Source organism: Carassius auratus, unplaced genomic scaffold, assembly GCF_003368295.1.
Source record: "Carassius auratus strain Wakin unplaced genomic scaffold, ASM336829v1 scaf_tig00001753, whole genome shotgun sequence".
Classification (NCBI taxonomy): domain Eukaryota; kingdom Metazoa; phylum Chordata; class Actinopteri; order Cypriniformes; family Cyprinidae; genus Carassius; species Carassius auratus.
The window spans coordinates 938,473-960,468 of NW_020523394.1; the positions used below are offsets into that span (position 1 = coordinate 938,473).

Below are 21,996 nucleotides of genomic sequence, written 5' to 3' on the forward strand. Positions count from 1 at the left end.
GAGTCAAAATACACACACACACAAACATACACACACACATAAAGGTTGGACAAAATCATGTACAAATTTATATAAATATTAAAATAATGTAAACACACAGTAAATAGCTTTTAAATTCCACCACTTGAATATTGTGCATAAGAACATCTGCCAGTTGCTTCAGAGAAGCAGCTTTGAAAGACTGTTCTTCAAACACCAACATTTGGGCTGTAAAGGTTACAGATGCTCCTGCTAAACAGGCCAATTTGATTTTAAAAATGATCGTTTTGGAAGTCAAACAAGTCACCCGTTACACCAAATGTACAGTATACACTGCTGAACACAACCTACAGTTATATTACAAACTAGAGAATAATTATTACTGTAGTTTAAAAGTTATAATGCATCTAATGGGTAAAATATAAGAACAAGCTAATTATAACAGCATCATTCTGTCTTTAATATATTTTGAAAACATAATTTACTCATGTGATGCAAAGCTGCATTTTCAGCTTCATTGCTCGTGTCACATGATCCTTCAGAAATCATTCTAATATGCTCAATTGAAAATACTTAATGTTTAATATTTTTGTGGAAACCCTGATATATATACATATATATATATCAGGGGGGAAGTTGTGGCCTAGTGGTTAGAGAGTTTGACTCCTAACCCTAGGGTTGTGGGTTTGAGTCTCGGGCTGGCAATACCATGATTTAGGTGTCCTTGAGCAAGGCACTGAACCCCAAACTGCTACCCGGGCGCCGCAGCATAAATGGATGCTCTCTGCTCCAGGTGTGTGTTCACTGCTGTGTTTGTGCACTTTGGATTGGTTAAATGCAAAGCACGAATTCTTCACCATACTTGGGTGTATGTCACTTCATTCATATATATATATATAATTTCGATTCGATATATTTAGTTTATTAAAGTGATGAATAAAGAAGACAGCCTTTTTTATTTAATCTGATCTATTTGTATGCCCCAGAATTAATGCAATAAAAAGAGCATACATGCAGATTTGTATTGTGAGGAGTTTTTAAAGCGCTAGACCTGCAGTCAGTCCTTCCGCCGTGCGGCGGCGCTGCAGTTCTGGTGTCTCCAGCAGCAGCAGCAGAAGAAGAGAAGAAGAAGTTTATTGTTTTGGTTATTTATCGGTTATATATTGTTGTTATGGAAAATGAACTCTAAATCTCTTTAGTTCTGAATTGTGAATCTGATTTCTGAATCTGGGCCCTAATCAGTTGGTTCCCACTGACACTGTATTTCCTTCTTTAAGGAAGAACAAGATATTAAAGCTCTGCATATAAAAAAACAGGAAGCGCTTGACCAAAGACAGGTAGATAATACCTTAATATTCATATTTATGTATGATGTTACAATTTTTTTTATTGCTATTTCAAAGAGCATAAATGTCTTTCTTTTGACATTTCTATTAATCAAAGAATCCTTAAAAAATGTCACTTTTTTGTGGCACAACTGTTTTATTTTAAACATTGATCTCTGATTTCTGAAGGATCATGTGACACTGAAGACTGAGTAATGATGCTGAAAAATAACAGGAATAAATTATGTTTTAAAATATATTCAAATTAGTTATTTTTTAATTGTTAATTTAATAATATTTCACAATATTACTGTATTTTTGAACAGATAAATGTATTCTTAAGGTATAGTCTTTTCAAAACATTCTTTATCGACCCCAAACCTTTGAATGCTCTTTATAGTGTTTTATCTCACTGTTATTGTAGTACATTGTGATTTTCCTCTGAAACCGTGATCCAGACGTAGACAAGCAGACACAGACGGTTGTGTGGCTGTAGGGATTGAGGATGAACTGAGAGAAAGTTGAGAAAAAAATGGTTTCTCACAAACCATATGTCACAGTCTTAGTTTGGGGCCTCAGACACAACCTCGGTCCACTGAAAAAATATTACAGGTCATAATTGATCACAGATCAGCACGGTGTCTTCATATTACAAAAGTGTTGATTATCATTTTAATAGGTCTTAAATTCGAGGATAGAAAAACAGGAATCATGATACAGCTTAATGTGATAAATGAACTACAAGGGTGTGATTTAATAAAAGAAATGTGAGGGCTCCACAAAGTTTTCAATGTCTGATCTGATTGAACTGTATTTTCACTGTTTTTTATGTCAAATGATTTTCTATTTCTAACTGTTTTTAAATTCATTTTAAATAAGTACATTTTTAAATCATTTTCAAAGTTTTAAAATTGCTAGTTTTATTCTTGTTATTATTATTATTTTTGGACTATTTTACTTTCTTTTATGTTAAGCACTTTGAATTACCATTGTGTACGAAATGTGCTATATAAATAAGCTTGCCTTGCCTTGCCTATATAAAAGTCATTTCATGTCCTTCATTATGCATGAAATCTTTTTTTTTCTGATTATTATTATTATTTTAAACACAATATAGTTTTTTCTAATATTGCCAAATAATATTTTTTATTGTTTTCAAACAGATTATTATAAAAAACTTAAAAATAAAAATTTAAAGATCTTTTATAGAATTTTGTTTGATACTTTGTTTTATAATGTTTTTATTATTTAATTCATTTATATTGTATTTTGTACGACTATATTGTTTTTCTAATGTCTAGTCTTTGCCATGAAATAGCATGTGAAGCTGATGTGGTAATACATTTAAATTAAACTATAAACACATTATTATATTAGCAACAAAATCCAATACCAGTCAACATCAAATATGTATGTATTGATATGTGACAGAACCAGTCTGAAGTCGCTGGGGTGTATTTTTTAGCAATAGCCAAAAAAAAAAAAAAAAAAAACTGTATGGGTCAAAATTATTGATTTTTCCTTTATGCCAAAAATCATTCGAGTAATAAATAAAGATCAGGTTCCATGAAGATATTTATTAAATGTCCTACTTTATATCAAATCTTAATTTTTGATTAGTAATACACATTGCTAAGATCCCAGATATTCAAACAGTTGTGTCTTGGCCAAATATCGTCTGAAAAATTGTATTTCAACATATTACTAAATAAACCAGTTAAAATATATATGCTTATATTAAATAAAACAGTATGCAGTATCTTAAACTGTTTTGCAGTTGGATACATATCCAAGCCTATTTAATTAAGTAAAATATTTGTATGGGCTTGTTTGTATGGAAATATGCGATTAATTTTTTTTGTGAAGGTCTTAAAAAAGTCAGGTCTTAAATTTGATTTCAAAAACTGCCAGCAGAGTCTGAACACTTCAATAAAATCAGCATTCACTCTGTTCACCTTCATTAAAATGGACAGCTTCTTTTTTATATTATTTTGTTCAAGGCCAGATTTCTGGTTTTTTGTGTGGGTTTAGTGTTGCCTCCAACTCATTTTGTTGTAATGTTTGACTCAGGTCAACAGGGGGAGGGAGCGACCTGTTTTCTGGCCAGCAGCAGCAGTGAGGAGATAGACACAGAGCTGCAGGAGTGACTGGAGTCCAGCTGTAAACAGGCGAGACGTGTGGTCAAAATCTACGAGAACCTGAAGAACACAGTAGACCAGCTAAAGAAAGATATGGAGTGTGTGACAGGTGACACCGACTCTACTCTTGTCTTAGCTTTCTGTTCATTCAAGCATTTAACCTGCATTTTCTTGTGTCTTCCTTCAGATGCAGATGTCGCTGTGTGCCTCCTGACCAATGAGAATGAAGGGCTGCTGCAGCTGACCGACAGTCTCCAGCAGAAGCACAGTCACATGACCAGCGAGGTTGGTGGTTGATTTGTTGACATTTTTATCTGGTAACCTTCTCATATTGAGTGTTTACTAGGTCTGTGTATGTTTAGTCTTGGCCTGGCGGCTAATCGTGCTGAATACAGAATCAGCGAGATGCATGTTCTCACTGAGGAGCTGCAGTGAGACACGGAGAAGATCAGACGGAGAGAGAACATGCAGAGGTGCTGGAAAGGGTGAGTGGTTTTACTCTTCAAAGTCACCATGAAATAAAAAAGATCCTATTTACTATCTTACAGGCAGTGTTGAATGGAAATTCTCCCTCTGTATTTTCTAAATGCATATTGATCTTATAGTGGTCAATTCATCCATGAATATGTTGATTTTTATTAATTTTTTTGCTTGCATGGGATATATCATGGGACAGTTTTTTTCATAGCATTTAAAAAATATTTTACTATTAAAAAAAAAATAAAAAAATATCCTGTGTACTGTAATATTTCATCAGAGTCTTTCTTTTCGGCTGACATCGTCTTGGCCAAAAATAACCTTAACGAAAAGCCAAAGAACTATTTTAATGAGTTAATTAATCAGTGGTCTACAGATATATCGGCCATGGCCGATATGGATAGGAGTCTGTCTAATAATCAGATAAGAATGGTTAAACAAAGAAATTAATGCGTACAGAAAGTATTAATAGAAAGGCAAACATTATAATACTTTCTCGTTTGCCGTCAGCATTAAAGGGGGGGGGGGTATTTGCTATTTCATGCATACTGAGTTTTTTACACTGTTAAAGAGTTGGATTCCCATGCTAAACATGGACAAAGTTAAAAAAAATTAAGTTGTAAGTTTGAAGGAGTATTTCTGGAAAGTTTTTTTCGAGTATGGCTCTGTGTGACGTTAGATGGAGCGGAATTTCCTTATATGGGTCCTGAGGCACTTCTGCTGGAAGAGCGCGCGCTCCCGTATAGCAGAGCACTGAGAGCACAACAGACTTCACTGATCAGAGCGAGAGCGTCGCGAAATGTCACAAAAGGAGTGTGTTTTTGGTTGCCAGGGCAAGACAACCCTGCACAGATTACCGAAAGAGAAACAGCATTAAGGGACCAGTGGATGGAGTTTATTTTTACAGAGCATCAACGGAGTTGTGCAAGTGTTTTTGTTTGTTCCCTGCATTTCGAAGATGCTTGTTTTACAATCTCTCTGCCTCCTTGTTAGTGCGTCCGCCTCCCATGCCGGAGACCCGGGTTCGAGCCCCACTCGGAGCGAGTTGTTGCTGCTGCTGCTTTCGTTCAGTTTCTGATTCTGGATCATAAATATACGCTGAATCTGACTGTTAGCCATGGTTTGTTTTGGGTGATGGTTTTTTCCTCAAGGTAATGTCACAGCTTCCAAACGCTCTAAACGCAAAAGCTTACTCACGCTCGTGATTCTTTAGCTCCGCCCACACGTCACGCCTCCAGCCGGTCGTGTTTTTCCGGGAAAAATCGGTACAGACTATCTTTCTCTTATGAATATAATAAAACTAAAGACTTTTTGGAGTTATGAAGGATGCAGTACTACTCTATAGGTACTTAAGATTAACAGGATATTGAGTGAAAACGAGCATTTCACCCCCCCTTTAAGGAAATACACATCCAGCATGATCACATGTTCTCTGCATGACAGTCAGTCTGTGTGAATTGAATGCTTTAAATTTAAACTTGTGATTTCAAATTATACTACGCTTTATCCATTTGCCCACTGTCAAATTCATGTCATTTCCTCTGTGTGCTGTATGTAAAATGAGGGTTACCTTGGCTTTATTTGAAAAATATGATTCCCAGTGCACACAAACTTCCCAGAATACTGAGCCCCCTGTTGGTTACAGTGTTTACTTTTTTTTTTTATATATTTTTATTAAATATGTATTTATTTGTGAACCATCATCTAAAGTATAAGTGTTTCTTTTACATTTCTTTTTTTTAATACATTGTCAAATGATTTCAACTTTGATAAATATTAATAATAATTTACAAAATTATATTGGCTATCGGCCCCCCTGCTTTCCAAGATATCGGCATCGACTGTCAAAAAAACGCACATTGGTTGACCACTATAATTAATAAGTGACGTAGTGTGGCCAAGTATGGTGTCCACTGCACAGAATCTGTGCTCTGCATTTAAGCAGTGAGTAGAGAACACACACACACACACACAAACAGGGCGTGAACACAAACCCGGAGCAGTGGGCAGCCATCCATTTAGGGGTTCGGTGCTTTGCTCAATCCTCTGGTGATTATTTGGACTTACAGATGCATCATATATATTTTTTCTCCATCTCTAGCATATGTACTCTACCATTCAAAAGTTTGGAGTCTTTAAGATTTTTAAGTCTCTAATGCTCAACAAAGCTGCATTTATTTGATCAAAATTTGAGGAAAAAAATCTTAAGTCTCTTTTTGATCAATTTACTGGAATGTAGTTCTTTGTTAATTACTGTCAATAAATATATATCTTTAACCCATAAGTTATGAATGGTAATATTGTTGTATCTTTAATACTTGCTAGCCTGCTCAAACATATTGTTGACATTGCTAGAGCCTTGGCAAAATGATTAGAAAATGTTTTGTTTGTCATATAAAGGACAAACCTGAACACTGTTTTAACATCGAATCACAATATGCAGTCATCTCTTGTTAGTTTGAGACCTGCAGACGGTTTACCAGGAGAACAGTAACACGAAGGTAAAGCCCTCGAGACCACATACACCATTACCTTGTTAGATCCGTCTTATGCTTATTGTGAGGTTTGCCTCCTTCTCAGGCAATACCAGATTAAATCTGATATTTAGAGGCAGTCAGCTGTTCAGCTCTTCAGAATGGAAAATTACAAACCCCACACATTCATATCTTGTCCTTGAAAGAAAGCTCCTTATCAGCTAACACTTGAAGACACAGATACTCTGGAACAGAGTGAAACACTCCTTTAGTATCTGTGGGATTTACTGCAGCTTCCCTGAATAAACACAGAGATTCTACATTATTAATCATTTTACAAAAGATTTTATAAAATGTTCTATTCATCAGATAATCCTGAATGCATTGATCGTAATAATAGATTTTTCTTGAGCAGCAAGTCAGAACATCAGAATGATTTCTGAAGGATCATGTAACACTAAAGACTCGAATAATAATGCAGCTTTGCATCACTGAAATAAATTACATTTAAAAGTGTATTCAAATAGAAGTGTTTTTAAATTTCATAATGTTTCACAGTATTACTATTTTTAATCCAATAAATGCAGCCAATGAGATCTTTTTTCTGGTGAAAAAAATCATACCGACCCCAAACTTTTGAACCGTAGTGTTGACGGGATTACGCTTTAAACTCCCAAAATTCAGAACCAACAGATATAAACACTCTTTTGCGCCTGCATCCATTCTGCTTCTTAATTCTATAAAGAATCGCAGATAACTTAGTGATTTTCTATTTATTGATTGTTTGTTGTTTTTATTATTTTAACCATGCCTGCATGGTAGGCAATTTTTGTATTGGTACTGTGTGTGTGATTGTGTGTGATCTGTTATACTATCTGTTGCAAAATGAATTGCCCCATTGGGGACAAACAAAGAATTTGATTTGAAATTGAACTTGAACTTGACTTGTGTGTGTTTCTTTCAGAAAGATGAGGTATCCTTGCAGTGTAAGGTCCGTAGTGAAGTGATTCAGTTGGAAGACACGTTGGCACAGGTGCACAAGGAGTACGAGATGCTCAGGATCGAATATTAGCAGACATTAGCTGCTAATGAACAAGCAGGTAACCTTCCTCTGCTCTCGGTGTTGGTCTCTGTTTGATCGGATCAGGATTTGAATTGCCTGTATTACCCTCTGGTTCTTTTTCAGGCCCTATAAACCGTGAGATGAGACATCTGATCAGTACACTGCAGACTCATAACCAGCAGTTAAAGGGAGAAGTGATTGCTAACGTTTCTGTCCTCTCTTATAGCTGCGTGCTGAATGTGAAGGAGGAGACCACCTCCATCTGTCCCGACGGGTGATGTTACTGTGAAGACTGAGGCAGATAGCAGCTTCACCACACACAGCAGCGCTGGTACAGCCTCCGTTTTATCTTTACCTAGTGCTGTTTGCTAAGGTATTGCTTGTGCTTAAGGTCAGGGCTTTGAGCAAACTGCAAGGTATTAGACTTCTGTGCATATTTCTTCCTGCGCCATCTGTGTTACTGATATGAGTCATTTGTGCAGCTTGGACAGGTGTGCCGTGTTACTTTTCAAAATGGTCAATGAGTCTTGATGTGGCTTAATGCAATGGTCAAATAGCAAAGGCTTTAATTTAATAAGTATATGTGCTGGGAGTTTTCCAGTGAAGCGAGGAACTGTGTTCACTTGCACGTTCACAAGGTACAACAACACACAGTTGCAGATGTTCTCATATAGTATATGCTCACATATATGCTGTTTGTGTGTCAGGGTTAGGCAAGGAGGAACTCAAGTGCAGACAGGGAATCACAAAACAAGGGGTTTATTTACAAAAAGGGAAAACAAAAACCCACGAGGGGTAAAACAAGGGCTAGGGTAAACACTAAATAATTCTACAAAACACAATAAACAAGGTAAACAAAGACTGAACACTAACTACTAACAAACACTCACTGCAGGACAAAAGACTTCGAGGAGTTTCAAGGACAAGGTACAATCACGAATGATGACCACATATGAGGTACACAAATCACAATGAACCGACGCAAGACAGAGCACACTTGGAGACCTAAATAGGGGAAACAATCAAGACACGACAGGTGGCACAGATGGGACAATCAAGACACGACTAGGTTAACAAGGGGGGCGGGGCAAGGGAACGAGACAACACAAGCACATGGCCCAAAGGCAAGGCCATGTGCTTGTACACAAAACACGGGTCTGTCATGATCCTGCCTCAAGACTAGGAAAAATCAAGGACACGAGGGCAGAATCATGACAGAACCCCTCCCTTAAGGAGCAGCTTCCAGACGCTCCTCAAGGGAACATCAAACACGAGACATGACGGACTGGGACACCGACACAAACCAACAAGACATGACAAATAATAACAAAGGCAGACATGAATACACGACGGCAGGGTTAGGGTGACAAATCAAAAAAAACAAACAGGGAAGGGGAGGAGGCGGGACCACAAAGTTCATGGGGGACAGACCAGGGTGGGTGGGTGGTGCAGGAATCTTAGGAGGACAGGACGAAGGCTGACGACTGGGGGTACGGGCAGGTCTGGGTGGTGAGGGGCGGGGAGGGGTCTCGGGACAACTGACAGGGGGCATGATAGGAGCGGACAAGGGACGCGGGGCAAGACTTACGGGACGCGGGGAGACGATAGCTGGACACGGGGGAACAACAGCTGGACACGGGACATCTACGGGACACGGGGCAACATCTACTGGACACGGGGCAACATCTACTGGACACGGGGGGACAACAGGACACGGGACATCTACGGGACACGGGGCCACATCAACAGGACACATGACTGCATCAGCAGGACACGGGGCAACACTCACAGGACACGGGGAGACGACATCTACGGGACACGGGGAGACGACATCTACGGGACACGGGGAGACGACATCAGGACACTCGGGATTTCTGGGGACAGGGTCTGAGGACAAGACAGGACTGACGGGGACTTCTAGGATACGGACAAGACTAGACAAATAATCTGAAAAGGCTTTGGCCGCTAAGACAATTGGCATCTCCTTACGAGATGAGACACACTGTACTAAAGTCTTTGCTGCAGAGTCGGCCGCGGCACTCTCCTGCGCTCTCACGACTGCCGACTTGCATACTGCCCTCTTCTCTGCCGGCTCGGGCACGCCAGCGCTCACCGCTGCTGGCTCGGGCACGCCAGCGCTCACCGCTGCTGGCTCGGGCACGCCAGCGCTCTCCGCTGCTGGCTCGGGCACGCCAGCGCTCTCCGCTGCTGGCTCGGGCACGCCAGCGCTCTCCGCTGCTGGCTCGGGCACGCCAGCGCTCTCCGCTGCTGGCTCGGGCACGCCAGCGCTCTCCGCTGCTGGCTCGGGCACGCTCACCGCTGCTGGCTCGGGCACGCCAGCGCTCTCCGCTGCTGGCACGGGCACGCCAGCGCTCTCCGCTGCTGGCACGGGCACGCCAGCGCTCTCCGCTGCTGGCACGGGCACGCCAGCGCTCTCCGCTGCTGGCACGGGCACGCCAGCGCTCTCCGCTGCTGGCACGGGCACGCCAGCGCTCTCCGCTGCTGGCACGGGCACGCCAGCGCTCACCGCTGCTGGCACGGGCACGCCAGCTCTCACCGCTGCTGGCACGGGCACGCCAGCTCTCACCGCTGCTGGCACGGGCACGCCAGCTCTCACCGCTGCTGGCACGGGCACGCCAGCTCTCACCGCTGCAGGGTCGGGCACGCCAGCGCCCACCGCTGCTGGCACGGGCACGCCCACCGCTGCTGGCACGGGCACGCCAGCTCTCACCGCTGCTGGCACGGGCACGCCAGCTCTCACCGCTGCAGGGTCGGGCACGCCAGCGCTCTCCGCTGCTGGCACGGGCACGCCCACCGCTGCTGGCACGGGCACGCCAGCGCTCTCCGCTGCTGGCACGGGCACGCCAGCGCTCTCCGCTGCTGGCACGGGAGGAGACAGGGTCACAGGACCGGCAGGCCCCCTCTTCCTCCTCTTCCTCCTTGGACGCGGTGCAGAGGCCACAGCTGGGTCAGAGGCGGGTTGGGGGAGTTTGGTCTCGGGCAGGGCAGTCTCGGACGCCGAAGACTCAGAAGTTGACTCCCATGAAAACCGTCTCCCTCGTTTCATGGGGAGACTGCTGGCTGTGGAGGGCACCTCAGGACTCTGGGAGGGGCTTGCCTGATCCCCCAGGGTTGCCACGGCCAGGACACGACCCTCAGGGATCGTTGGCAGCTGGGTAGGTGGAGGGGACCTCTGTGGCTCCTCCTGGGAGATGCTTTCCCACAGCCAGGCATAATTACGGAGGACCCATTCCCCCTCAGGCGAGTATGGGAGGGTGACCCCCTTCCTGTCGGCGGGGGACGACGTCCAGCACAGCCTCCGGAACTCCGCCTGACGCTGAAGCTCAGAGGCCCTCCTGCCTGCTGAGTTCCTTGGTGGTCGGTTCATTCTGTCAGGGTTAGGCAAGGAGGAACTCAAGTGCAGACAGGGAATCACAAAACAAGGGGTTTATTTACAAAAAGGGAAAACAAAAACCCACGAGGGGGAAAACAAGGGCTAGGGTAAACACTAAATAATTCTACAAAACACAATAAACAAGGTAAACAAAGACTGAACACTAACTACTAACAAACACTCACTGCAGGACAAAAGACTTCGAGGAGTTTCAAGGACAAGGTACAATCACGAATGATGACCACATATGAGGTACACAAATCACAATGAACCGACGCAAGACAGAGCACACTTGGAGACCTAAATAGGGGAAACAATCAAGACACGACAGGTGGCACAGATGGGACAATCAAGACACGACTAGGTTAACAAGGGGGGCGGGGCAAGGGAACGAGACAACACAAGCACATGGCCCAAAGGCAAGGCCATGTGCTTGTACACAAAACACGGGTCTGTCATGATCCTGCCTCAAGACTAGGAAAAATCAAGGACACGAGGGCAGAATCATGACATTGTGTGCTTGCAGCATGAACGTGATATACTTTGTGAATAAAAATGAATTTCAAAAAACTTGTTTAGCCTGATGTTTCTATTACTGCATTAGGAGGACATATCCAAAGTGCGCAGGAAGATAGAGAAGGCCAAGAAACCTGCGGAGAACATTCGAAATGGAGATGAGATCCTGGATGATGAAATACATTATTACAAGGTCATTTATGTTGATCATTTGTACGGGGGACCAGAAATATTTTAGTGTTCATGTCTTTGAAGGATCCTTTTTTCTGTGTTATAGGCCCTGTTGACGTGTCCATGCTGCAATTCACGTGTAAAGGACGCTGTTTTGATAAAGTACTTCTATGTGTTCTGTTTTGAGTGTGTGAAGACGCGCTTCGACACCCGTCAGAAAAGTGTCCAAAGTGCAATGCCGCATTTGGTGCCAGTGGTTTCCATCGCATCTACATCAAATGAGATTCATGATTCACTGTATCTGCATCTGTTTGGTCCAGTTGCTCAACATTGGAGGCCGGAGCTTGTCCTGTATCTTTGGGCGAACATCAACAGTTTTACATTCCACTTGTTTTTTCTCTACAAAGACTTCCAGAATTTTCAGTAATTTTTGTACTGTCTAATTATTTTTTTTTTTTGACTGCCTGTAGTGATGGTTGTGCAAATGCTTCATTGAAGTCCATTAAAATATAGAAATTTATTGACAATTTTATGCCTTTGTTGAAGTTGTCACTTATATTTGATTTAGCTGAGGCTTAAAAAACTTTTAGAGTATATTCTTCTGGATTTATGTTAGATTAAGAATTTTGTTTAATGGCAATTCATAATTCAAACCATGTGTGGTTTAAACCTGCAACCAAGTTTCTTTTCATATTCTTTTAAAATTGAGAATGGTATGATTATAATTGAGGAAAGTCTATCAAGTTTATTATAACGTTTTAAGAAGTTAAGAAACAGTAGGCTAAATAAAAGGCTAAATGTAAATGTATTTTTTAAATCTCCTTTACCATTAAAAAAACAATTGTAACTAGTAATCTGACTAGTAAAAAAAAAAAGATTTTCTGTTACATTGTCCTTGTTACAGTGTAATTATACATTCAAGTACTGAGTAATATTAAAGAAACGGTTTGGATTGGGGTTAATTGCATGTTACATAGTTTACTTTTATTACTGTAATGCATTATGTAATGCCAAGTAATTACTATTATTTTACCTAGAGAAAGTAAGGGATTACACTTAATTTTTCTGTAAATTAATTAGTTACTTAATTGCAGTAAAAAATAGAACGATAGTGAATTTAACAAATTTAACATCTAAAGTTAAAATGTTTAAGTTAAAACGTGTGTGTGTGTGTAACCTTGTCCCTTTAAATACTTTGGCCAGTTCAAGAATAATTTAATGGGCTTTATATTATTTATTTGAATATTTAAAAGAGCAGATTCGTGTCTATTCTTGTTTTGTTTAAATGGTCGAGACAGTCTATGGTCGAGAAAGTAGTTAGTAATGCATACCCTTTTAAAGAGAGTAATATATACAGTAATCCACTTACACTTGAAGATATAATTAGTTGCTATTAATTACTTTCGAGTATATTTTAATATATGATGAGACTTGTAGCCTACTTCAGTCATGTGCCAGTCGAAACGTTCATTGTGGCGCTTTAACTCTATATAAATTTGCGACTCACTAAAATTAAATTATGTTCTCATATTTTTTTCTCTTTTCAGAAGTGGTCTTCAGAGCGAGGCTGTGTGAAAGCACGTGTCCGGGCGCGCAGATCCACGCACCTCGGGCGCTACTGTAAATCTAGTAAACAGCGCGCGATATCTCCTTTAATAAGTGCCAGCACCGTGTGAACGGGATTCGAGCAGGAATGCAGGAGGCGGGGGCATAACCTTATGTCTCTGTAGCCAAACAGCCGTATCTAAACTTTCCTCCCTCGTGCAGCCCGGAGCTCCTCACCCAACTCGCTATAATAAATTGTGTCTGCGCTCGGCAGAAAATAGACTTCTGCGCGATTTTTAAAAACAGTTTTTGCACAAGAGTCAGGTCTCTAAATTAAAATCTTATTTTATCTGTATCGACTTAACGCTTTGTTGTACTTGTATGATACCATATACAGTCATCCAGGCGCTATTTTTAAGTGCCCTTGGCAAGCGCGTGCCAGACTGTTTGAGAACTTAATTTTAGTAACGTTAGTCTATTATACACGGGGAGCCCAGCATGACGTATGCCATCTAATTGTATTTGTTCAGTTGGGTTTTGGTTTGCGTCTTGTTTTTTGACACGCATGAACTTGTAAATTTGCTTAGCTATGAACTAGGTTTAGTTTTGTCAGAAAAAAAACAGCAGTTGTATCTTACCCATATATTTATATAAATGTATTTTTTTCTAGGGTAATAATCCTGCTAGACATACTGACCGGCTATTTTTTTTTTTACCACACATCGATTATTAAGTGTCTTTTTTCGGATCTTTCATTTGTGTTGATCCGGGTTTTTAAGGATGTCAGGTCACAACATTGCCTCGAGGAGCTCGGAAAAGCTGCTTTTCTTTGGGTTTCTGGTTCTGGTTCGTTCGGTCTTGTGTCACGGGTTTGCTGAGGAGTTCACCTCGGGCTCTTATGATTTTGGGTCTGTTATTCTGGAGCCTCTGGACGGGTTGAGAAAGTACGCGGAGTCCATTGTCGGCACCCATGCGATTGAGATTGGTGCTGAGGTAACTTTTTTGTTATTTGTGAAATTATATGTCTTATTCTGCACTTCCCACAGGAAAATGATGCTCTTTTTTGTTCAAAATATTCCACCGAGGCTTCTCTTTCAATGCTTACTTAGCAGAGGTCTTGATTATTTTTCATTGAAGTAGGCTATAAACTTTGCCTCAGATGTTCCTACTGAAAAAACTGCCAAAAATGCAAGGTTTGATGATTATTCAATGAGTTGAGTTGATACTGAAATTCTGATGGCAGAGTTTTTTGGTGCTTTAGCAAACCTGAGCACTGAAACTAGAGGAGAAATATGATTTTTTTTTGTGTGTGTGTCAGGAGAAACATCTGAGAAGCATGAGCCTCCCCATGTAAAACAAAGACATCTAGGAGAATCAATTGAGATTCCGAAGAGATCTTGTTTATGATGGTTTACATTTTTTATTTATAGCCTTCTGATCACTGGACCTCTACTTCTCTTATTCCCTAATACATGCTTATACTTGTGCCATTCACATTTCTCTCCCCACTCTTATCCCTCTCTCATGTTGCCTCTTGACTTGTTAATCACTTTTAACCCTTTCCTCACCTCCACTCATCCTTTGCCCTAATTTCCTCTGCTTATGTCCTGCTCACCGAACCTCTCTTTGACCCAGAAAGCTGTTTTGTACCTTGACTCAGTGTTTGGCCCTGAGAACATCTATTCTGTTGCAATGGTAAGAACAAGTAAAAGTGTCAGAGCAGGACTTGATTTGTGTACTTGTTTTGACACGCACATGCTCGTCCTTGTAATGTTACCGTCTGTGTGAAAGCCACAACTGCTAGCGAGGGAAAATGCCAGAACAGGTGCGCAAGTGCTTGGTGGCTCACGCCTCGAATGGCAAACAATGCTGCTTTGTACAGTGATTATGTTCTTATTGAATTCCTTTATGAAGTCACACACACACACACACACACACACACTGTTTCTGATTGCTCATGTTCGTCCTTCACCAAATGAGGTGACCTTGTTCCTGAGAGTGTGTTTGATCACAAGTAGTGTATTTGTAATAGCTGTGCATGTCTGTGAGTGATAAAGTTAAGTGGGATGCCCAGCTGTCACTCTGGCAGTGTTGCTTGCGCATGCACATACACACACACACACACACACACACACACACACACACACACACACACACACACAAAAACACACATTCACAGAGACTGCTCAGTTTGTATCGTGACGTACTCTTACACAAATAGTGTTAAAGATTATTGCCTGCCTCTTTAGCCTATCAAACTGGATCCCAAACTTGCAAGTTTGCGACCTTTTGAACAGAAGTCTTCTGAAGTGAGGCTCTGTGTATCTGACTTGCTGTTTTCAGAAAGTCATTTCAACTCATCCCTACATATGTAAAAACATGAAAAATATTTGTAAAAAAATCATAGTTAATGTACTTACAGTGGAAATATGGCATCCTGGAAGGTTAAAAACCAGAAATGCACCGCACAATGTCTCTTGAAACTCTTACATTTATTGATTTATACAAAAAATGTGTTTGGGCTGTAAAGTTGTCCAAATTGTTGTCTGGAGTTGTTCTAAACTGTAAAAAAATAAATAAAAAAAATTAAGAGATGAACAAAGTACCACATTAAAACTTACTATTATCAACAAGGAAATGCATATTCCCAACAAGATTCGAAATTATTCATTTGATATCATTAGCTAAACTGAAGTATAACTACTTTAAATGTGTAAGTATCATTATATTATCTATATATTTTCAATATAATTATTAATTTAATTATTATGCATCTTTTGAGGAGTATAAAGGGGTGTAAAAATGTCAGGGTTGTACAAATGTTCTGAGATCAGAATGAAAATTAAAAGAATATAAAATGTGAAAGGAAAACCATCTGAAGTAGGTTGGTATAAAAGTTATTATTTCTCAGAAAAATTTTAGTTGTGAAGCATATCTGGAAAAATCTTTTTCTGCAGTCAAAAGACTTATTCCACCCTATTAAAAACTGATATGCCTATATTTTTGTTTTGCTAACTATTATGATCATATAGTTTTGTCATTTTTCTTGCTGTCTGTGATTCCATCAGAACAGAACTGTGCCTCATAATAGCTTACGGTCTACTGTTATGTTACAGTGCCCCATAAATACATACATTGTTAGTGCATTTATGATTTTTGCAAGCTGCAACCAACAGCATGTCACATATGCTGCCTATAGAATTTGCATTGATTCCGCAACATTGCTTTAATTAAATTTTGTGTATTGTGTGGCTCTTGTCAGTCGGTGTTGGTTAAAGATCAGCTATGGCCAGAGATCTATGAGTTGAGTTCATATATAGACCACCCTTAGAAAAACAACAATGCACACTACATAGGCACATTCTGGAGTCGAATCACTTTTTTCCCCTTGTTTTTTTTTTCTTCTTTTCTTTAGTTTGTCGAAATGTTGCTGAAGTTTGTTGCTGAAGGAGCTGCCAGTGGACTGAATGTCATTGCTGTGTATGTATCTGAGATTCTCAGAGCTACAGGAGTGAACGGTGAGTAAAGGTCGTCTCTCAGGTGTTAGAACTAAATCTAAATATTAAAAAAACTCGTCGAGCTCATTACTCTTCTGAGTACTAACACTGCAGCCGAAGGGCTCTTCATAGCAGTGACGATGAATAAAACTATAAAGCTTTAAAGGGGTGGTTGATTGCAATTTCACTTCTTTAGTTAGTTTGTAATGTTGCTGTTTTGAGCATAAACAATCTGCAAAGTTGCAGCGCTGAAAGTTCAATGCAAACGGAGATATCATCTTTTAAAATTCGGACAGTTTAATGCCTACAAAAATGGCTGGTAAGGGACTACAACAACCTTCTTCCCAGGTCCCTTACGTCACAAACCCAGATAAACCCCGCCCCCAGGAACATGCAACAAAGTGGGCGAGGCAGTGCTGTGCTGCTTTAGAGAAGAGGAAGAGAAAACTAGGGGTGCATGTAAAAATCTGTGCATATATAAATCACGATTCTGATTTCTGAATGGATACACAATTATCAAAACCAATGTGAATTGAAATAATCAAGGCGTTTGTCAGAGAATGGACAGATCGGTGTAGAATAAAGGTAAATCATGTGAAAAAAAATATATATTTTTTTTTGCATGGGGTTTGTGACAAAGAAATTAATCTGACAAAAATACCTGTTGTTGCAAATGGAAAACTAACGACATGGACAACACTGATGAAAATTGTCAAGTTAATTCTAACAACATAACACCCCTAACTGGACAGGGAATCACCACTCACATTTTCTTCTGAAAATGCTTCACCCAATTAACATACAATCTTTTTTTCTTTCTGTTTGTTTTATTCATAGAGACCGTATCGGTGCCTCATTTCACTGCTGAGGGCGTTTCTGCTGTGACCAAGTGGGCTTTGCTGGCTCTGATCGCTTACTGGCTCCTGTCCCTGTTGCTGCGAGTCACCGTGATGCTTGTAAAGAGAGTGTTTTGGCTGATTAAAGCGGTTGTGGTGCTGTGGCTGTTTGTGCGGATCATCGGTGACCCCGCTGCCTCCAATGAAGTCACTACAATGAGACTGATTTTACTTGTGCTCACCTGTGCTGTGTTTGGAGTCGCTACGAGCAGCGGCGGTGGGACAGGAGGCAGTCTGGAGAGCCGGATGAGCAAACTGGAGGGACAAGTCAAAGGGCTGGAAAAGATGAAAATGAGCAGCAATGGGCAGTAATGAGCAGCTTAAAACAAGCATATGGACTCATGACTACAGGGAGATGAGGACTCAGGGATGACGTGTTTAATGCAACTCAAAACAGCCTTAGGTATTAATATAAGATTTTGCCTGTTCTTTCTTGTTTTAAATACATTTCATAGTTAATTGGGCCTTGGAGACTACTCCCATATAGTTTTTTGTAAAATGTAAAGCACGAAGAAAGAACTTCATCCCACAGCTCTTTGAATTTCATGTGGTACCATTAAAATTCTCGATTGTTTCGTGTTGCCTGTTTCTTTGAGACTGTCATTGCATGGACACACAGATGACTTCAGTTCAGCTGCTCACACTTGCAACAACAGTAATAATACAAAACCAACTGGATGAAGCCAGTGATTAGGAAACATGTAGATATGTGTCTGTGGCAATATTTAGAAACTTTCTGACTGGACTAGACATTTTAATGTACTCCAACCTTATCTGTTACAATCAACAGACAATCAAATCAACTGCAGGCAGCAGATCCTTTCCCATTAAGAGCCCAAAATCTGGAACAATCTCGTAGGTAAAATATTAAGAATAATTAGATAATATTACATATAATTTGTATATATTTGCAAATGAGTAGTAGTGATACTATGTACAACGTTTGCAACTTAATTAGAAGCACCACAAAAATAAATTGTGTCATCTGTTATAGGGACTACTGAACAGACATTTAGAAGTTGATTTGAAAATACAAAGTATTGAAAATAACTATGACGCTCTGTAAACACTTGCATTTTTACAACACTGTAAGTGTGTCCCATCAGGTAATGAAAAGTCCTATGCACATTGGTCTTCATGCTCACTTGAACCAAACACAGGAAATCAAATTTTATAAGATAAAGTTGACTTTTATTAAAAGGGCAGATCATGCTGATCTGAATAAATAACGCTAATATTTGCCCAAGGCTGGGTTTGCTATGATAACATTTTTGTCCTTATAGCCTAAAACAGCTCAAAAATATATTTGGACAAAATTTCATATCATAAAACAGAAAAGTGTTGAAAATGCTATTAGACATAATCTATTAACCTTTCTGAACCATTAACCATGTGGTGCCAAAGTGATTTTTGGATGTATGAAGTCATTTATTGTTGTGGAAATCTACTGATGTAAAAAAGATGAGAGAGAGTGAATAATTAACTTTAATTAAAGCAAGTAGGGAAGAAGTGTAGTAATCTCAAATGAGCATGCTGACTGAACAATGAAAATACACTTCTTATAGAGACAAGGAGTTTCAAATATAGAAACGTCACGTGTTTGTGATTTTCGTCATTGTGAGTATCTATTGATCCAGTAGATGGCGCTACTCTGACATTGTTTACAATCGCTAGCACTCGTTTCTGAATATAAAACACTTTTTCTAAACTCTTTACGGATTTCTCCTGACTTTCAGATTGGCACAGAAGATAATTTCACTGTCAGAACGAACTAAAACTAACAAAAGACTACATACAAGTCTCAAATCAAGTCATTCTCCCATAACACTAGCAAAGCTCGTCACTTAACCAACACTCAGAAAATAATGGCATAAACTAGCCTACCAACGACTACAGTGTTTTCTTTTGCAAAATCTCTTTACAAAACAAGAATGAGACCACTTTACTGATGAGAATTCACTTCAAGCATATGTAACTATGTTTACTTTGCAGTACTCTTAGATTTCCTTTTGTTTTAGATGACAATGAAATTGAGTGTAGCCTAGGAGTTAATCTAGCCTATATCTATGATACTATTTCATGTTTTAGGTTTAGAATATATTTCAGTGTGGTTTAACTGTAGACATATTGCAAATTTCTCTTATTCAGATTTGAATTATGAAGTTTAAGTATGAGAACATGAAAACTGGCTAAAGTTTTGGCCGTGTTTGTGTCCGAGAGAAAATAATTCATATCAGTCATATTCAGTTGCCACTATTTTGTTCCAAATGTTCCCTTTTGAAAAACAAAGTTACTTGAGTTTAGCATGTGTAAAAGTCCAATAAACAGATTTTTCCACCTTGTAGGTATTTTAACTTGCCACCTTATTAAACAAATGTAACATGAATAAGCGTAAATAACTTTTGTCAACATTTAAAATATATTGTTTTATTAAAGAAATAATTCACCCATAAGCAAAAAACGACTCAACCTAAAGCCATTCAAGATGTAATGAGTTTGGCTTCTTTCCAAACAGCTTTCTGACGGCACCCATTCACTGCAGAGCATCCACTGGTGAGCAAGTGATGCAATGCTGCATTTCTCCAAATCTGTTCTGAAATATTTCTTATTATGTAAAAGCATTGCTGTTCATTCAAATGATTAGAAATGTCAAAACATTAAGTGAAGGAACATGTACTAATTATTTTAAAATATTTTTGCATTATTATTATTATTTTGTCTCAGCACATGTTGGGTTTTGCATAAAAAATACTTGATGGTTTAATGTTATCTTTTACAATGACATTTATAAGCATTAAATACTACCTGGATACAATATTTGATAACAAACGATACTAAAATCCTGAAGCAGAAGAAATGAATGAAAAATGAATATAAAAGGAAGGAAATCGTTTTCGGTGGATGGACAAAATAAGCATGGCTCCATTTTTATTATTTTTCTTGATTATTTGTACTTCAAATTTTATGTACAAGTCACAAAACTGTGCACGTAAATACAAAAATACATAAAACATACAAGAGTGAGATAAATAAATACAAAGACACCTTCAGCTCCATTCATGATAACTGTGTTACTAACGTTAAAGACTATAACAGAACATAGCGAAGTTACTTAATAAAGAGCAGCCCTTAATAAAAACACAGCTTTGACGGCGGCTCATCTTCAAATTTTTTGCATTTTTTTTTCTTTTTGTATGCAAAACTTGTTAGGATGTTTTTCCCCAGTTTGAAGCATTCTGAACTCTGACCTGTGTCTGTTTGAAAAAAATGTAAATGTCTTTTGTTGCAAACCAAATTACAAATGCAACGTATTACCCATAAGCCCCGGTCTACTGTGCATCCGTCTCCTTTATGACGTCAAAAAACATAAATGACACTGGGCTGATTAAGCAAAGTTTTGTTCATGTGTATGTAAATATAGAGGAGGATTATGCAGTCGATATGCCAGCTGGGCTTCTCACTGAACAATCTGGGGCATTTCGCTCCATGCTTTGGACTTCTTCTTAGCGAGAGCCAGCCAGGGAGGCTCATCTTGGGCCAGGGGTGCAGCGGACGGGTTAGCACTTCTCTTACTTTCCTTCTCTACCATGGATGAGTTGTTCAGTTCAAGGGAGCAGAACACTGTTCATTGAAAAACAATGGAAAACAGCTTAAGAAAAAGTACTTCATGATTGTAGCATTCACATTGAATAATACAAAATTTAGACAGTTACAATACATATCCGCTAGGGGGCAGACACTGACATTAAATCCCTTTTCATTCTGTGTTTAAAACATAACCTCATGCTATTAAAAGATTTAAACCGTATTTTGTGACTTTGCAGGTCATTGCACTTTCATGCCCAAACAGAACAAACCTAAATCCAGAAAAGCTTTGCAATGTTCGCAAATGACACTAATGGAAAGATTGTTACCTTGTAAAGGTGAACACGGCTGTGCCAGTTGTTCTTTAACGATTGGATTTGATAAAGTGGCCGGAGAATCCTGGCTTTTGACGTCCCCCTGAGAACAAGTCGACACATTTTAGAAATGAGGGAAAATAAACAATATTTGTGAAATGAACACAAAAGATCCATGAAGGAATAAAACATTTGTTGCATCGGCTAAAACAAATTATCACAAAAAAACTTGATTTAGTGTTCGTTTCATTTCACCTCATTACATTTTCCCAAGCTGCAACATGCAGAGATGACTACACGTGTGAAGATGATTGTGCTGTTGCTTCATGATGCTCAGACACAGTCTTCAACCGGGCAAGATTTGACATGACATATTTGTTCATTATATAAAAGAAGCGCACAAACCTGCGCGGGAAGTTTCTCTGGAGAGTTTTCTGGCGAGTTCTCGATGAAGTTCCTCTGCTTCTGTCTGGCCACAGAGATCCAGCTCGGAGACTCGGTGCTACCGACAGATATTCTTCCCACGGTGTCTGAAAAAGCACATCAAATTTGCTTCATATTATTTTTAAGACACGTTTTTTTGGCTGACATAAAACAGAAAAATAAAAAACTATGCTAAATA

At 39.6% G+C, this 21,996-nt stretch overlaps 2 protein-coding genes and 1 long non-coding RNA gene across 9 annotated transcripts in view; 2 read left to right on the forward strand and 1 right to left on the reverse strand.

Moving 5' to 3' along the window:
• The first annotated feature begins 1,029 nt into the window (after window positions 1-1,029).
• On the forward strand, window positions 1,030-11,977 carry LOC113069589 (uncharacterized). 2 transcript variants are annotated; one of them, XR_003279763.1, is made up of 8 exons: window positions 1,030-1,316; window positions 3,375-3,551; window positions 3,630-3,727; window positions 3,805-3,927; window positions 7,362-7,493; window positions 7,683-7,787; window positions 11,455-11,559; window positions 11,644-11,977. It is a non-coding gene; the product is annotated as an uncharacterized LOC113069589 (long non-coding RNA). The 2 variants fall into 2 exon arrangements; XR_003279762.1 differs by having other exon boundaries at window positions 1,032-1,316; window positions 7,358-7,493.
• A 1,134-nt stretch (window positions 11,978-13,111) lies between these two features.
• Window positions 13,112-18,050, forward strand: LOC113069590 (transmembrane protein 109). Of its 2 annotated transcripts, XM_026242760.1 has the most exons (4): window positions 13,112-14,075; window positions 14,718-14,777; window positions 16,498-16,600; window positions 17,417-18,050. In XM_026242760.1, exons 1-4 carry the CDS (start codon window positions 13,863-13,865, stop codon window positions 17,785-17,787), a joined length of 747 nt encoding a protein of 248 aa, XP_026098545.1. In that variant the 5' UTR covers window positions 13,112-13,862; the 3' UTR covers window positions 17,788-18,050. The 2 variants fall into 2 exon arrangements, with proteins under 2 accessions (XP_026098545.1, XP_026098546.1); XM_026242761.1 differs by lacking the exon at window positions 14,718-14,777 and having other exon boundaries at window positions 13,119-14,075.
• A 2,325-nt stretch (window positions 18,051-20,375) lies between these two features.
• LOC113069591 (uncharacterized protein KIAA1211-like) overlaps window positions 20,376-21,996 on the reverse strand; it is a 46,472-nt gene continuing 44,851 nt past the window's right edge. For all 5 annotated transcript variants that reach the window (XM_026242766.1, XM_026242763.1, XM_026242764.1 and 2 more), the window contains 3 exons: window positions 21,780-21,904; window positions 21,390-21,477; window positions 20,376-21,096 (listed from right to left, as the gene is read on the reverse strand). In XM_026242766.1, the coding sequence (XP_026098551.1) occupies window positions 20,933-21,096; window positions 21,390-21,477; window positions 21,780-21,904 (377 nt within the window). In that variant the 3' untranslated portion in view covers window positions 20,376-20,932. The remainder of the gene's footprint in view (window positions 21,097-21,389; window positions 21,478-21,779; window positions 21,905-21,996) is intronic.

Bases quoted from the DNA above. Each gene is read 5' to 3' on its own strand.
- LOC113069590 (XM_026242760.1), top strand. From the start codon at position 13,863: ATGTCAGGTCACAACATTGCCTCGAGGAGCTCGGAAAAGCTGCTTTTC. The intron at 14,076-14,717 runs GTAACTTTTTTG...TCTTTGACCCAG, and splicing joins CGATTGAGATTGGTGCTGAG to AAAGCTGTTTTGTACCTTGA. The intron at 14,778-16,497 runs GTAAGAACAAGT...TCTTTTCTTTAG, and splicing joins ACATCTATTCTGTTGCAATG to TTTGTCGAAATGTTGCTGAA.